This window comes from Salvelinus sp. IW2-2015, linkage group LG23 (genome assembly GCF_002910315.2).
Source record: "Salvelinus sp. IW2-2015 linkage group LG23, ASM291031v2, whole genome shotgun sequence".
Lineage (NCBI taxonomy): Eukaryota > Metazoa > Chordata > Actinopteri > Salmoniformes > Salmonidae > Salvelinus > Salvelinus sp. IW2-2015.
In genome coordinates this window covers 29,498,447-29,500,361 of record NC_036863.1, presented here as the reverse complement: position 1 = coordinate 29,500,361, position 1,915 = coordinate 29,498,447, and the positions used below count along the sequence as shown (strand labels likewise).

The following is a 1,915-nucleotide window of genomic DNA, read 5'->3' as shown; positions in this document are numbered from 1 at the left end:
AATAATTTAACAAGGCTATTTCTTACCTAGAGTGCGGAAGCCAAGCCTCAGGTCCCCAGAGAAGTGACTCTGTACTGTTTTATCCACAGTTTCCCCTCTCAGATCCTCCAACCTGGATAGCACTGAGAGATAGAGAGAGGGGAAGAGGGGTAATGGAGGCTACAGCCATACTAGGGTTAGGAAGAGAGACAGCGAACGGAAAAAAGTGAGATTTGTTTGTTACCTCTGTTGAGATGGTTTGAGTCTCTCGTGGTTAACACCTGAATCCAGGGGGCTGGGTCCTTTTTCTTACCATTCACAGCATCATTCAGAGCCTAAAAACACACACACACAAAGGATATCAAGAGTACTGCTTAATTGAAGGAGCTTTCTGGAGGTAATTTTGGGCTTTGAGGAAGAACACTCACCTTAACATCCTGGTCAATGAGCTGATAATCAACCATCTCCTTTGAATTCAGCTCCTCCTTCTGTTGGTATTAAAGCACAAATAGCACCTTTCAATTAGTTCAAATTAGGACATTATTTTTCACTGACTGATCTATACAGCTTACTCTGTGCAAGGGGGTGAAAACTTGACAAGGCACTCTAACTTACTATGCSTATATAGCATTCACTCTTAGAAAAAAAGGGTTCCAAAGGGGTTTTTCGGCTGTCCCCAAAGGAGAACCCTTTTGGTTTCAGGTAGAACCCATTTTGGGTTCCATGTAAAAACCCTCTGTGGAAAGGGTTCTACCTGGAACCGAAAGTGTTCTACATGGAACCAAAAAGGGTTCTTCAAACGGTTCTCCTATGGGGACAGCCGAAGAAAACCATTTAGGTTCTAGATAGCACCTTTTTTTCTTCGTGAACTCTACGTAGATTGCAATATTGAGACAACTAAGTCTAAGACCAGAACGAGAATCTGCATAAAAGAAGAGTGCAGTACCCTTGAGTATGGCCAGTAACCAGCTTAGTGAAGTCTTTACTAGTCTCACTGATAAGATCATTCTCCAAGTAACGTCCAAACTCTGTAAAACATAGCAGAATAAGACTACAGTAGGGCACACTGTGGTGTGTGTGTGTGTGTGTGTGTGTGTGTTGTGTGTGTGTGTGTGTGTGTGTGTGTGTGTGTGTGTGTTGTGTGTGTGTGTGTGTGTGTGGTGTGTGTTGTGTGCAAATAGCAAGAGTGTATGTGTTACCCAAACAGTAATTCGCAACGCTGTTTGTAGGCAATAGTGGCATCTTTAAGCTGCTGTGTGATTTGGTACACAACACAGCCAATAGACTCTTCTCATCTGTACCATACCCTGTCAAACAATTACACATTTAAAGTTGATTAGTTTCCAGTGATGTAGCCAAGTCACTAAATCCTGAAGTCCAAGTGCAGTCCCAAGTCCCTAGTTTCGATGTCCGAGTTGAAGTCCCTGAGTCCTTTAACTCGAAATCACGAAGTCCCTTGGTGTGCAAAAGTACTGTCAAACCATTTTTTAAAGTTAAATATCATTACAGTGTTGCACATTTGTAAGGCTAAAATAGATAATATCAAGCTATCTAACAATTTTGATGTTGTTAAATTATGCAAAGAGGAAGATTTCTGACAACAACAAGGTCCCCTGCAGGTCCAAGCCACTGGTCGAGTCTGAGTTGAGTCATGGAAAAAAAAATCGTGACTTGAGTCTGAGTCAAGTCGAGTCCTGGGCTCGAGTTACTACGAAACACTGAGTTCATTTCACACACACACAGAATACACCAAAAGACCACACATTCATTCAAACCACATTACAGTACATCAGACATGTAATTCACACCTAAAAATACACAATTAAACCATGTATTACATTGCTTATTACAATTGAATCATTGAATAAACAGGTGATCTGCTCTCACTCCATGTCATGTCTGAGGCGATGGGCGTCAACTGAAGGGGTGTCTCATC

General features: G+C 41.8%; 1 protein-coding gene across 1 annotated transcript; it reads right to left on the bottom strand.

Annotated features, from left to right (window-relative positions):
- LOC111950288 (annexin A2-B-like) lies at nucleotides 1-788 on the bottom strand. Its single transcript, XM_070434275.1, has 3 exons — nucleotides 408-788; nucleotides 224-314; nucleotides 1-122 (listed from the first exon to the last, which is right to left on the bottom strand). The coding sequence occupies exons 1-3, from the start codon at nucleotides 441-443 to the stop codon at nucleotides 16-18; spliced, it is 234 nt and encodes a 77-aa protein (XP_070290376.1). The 5' UTR covers nucleotides 444-788; the 3' UTR covers nucleotides 1-15.
- Between the last annotated feature and the right edge of the window lie 1,127 nt (nucleotides 789-1,915).

Excerpts from the sequence above, each read along its gene's own strand:
- LOC111950288 (XM_070434275.1), bottom strand. The coding sequence starts at position 443 with ATGGTTGATTATCAGCTCATTGACCAGGATGTTAAG. Across the intron at positions 315-407 it reads TCATTGACCAGGATGTTAAG|GCTCTGAATGATGCTGTGAA; the intron begins GTGAGTGTTCTT and ends GTGTGTTTTTAG. Across the intron at positions 123-223 it reads CTCAAACCATCTCAACAGAG|TGCTATCCAGGTTGGAGGAT; the intron begins GTAACAAACAAA and ends TCTATCTCTCAG.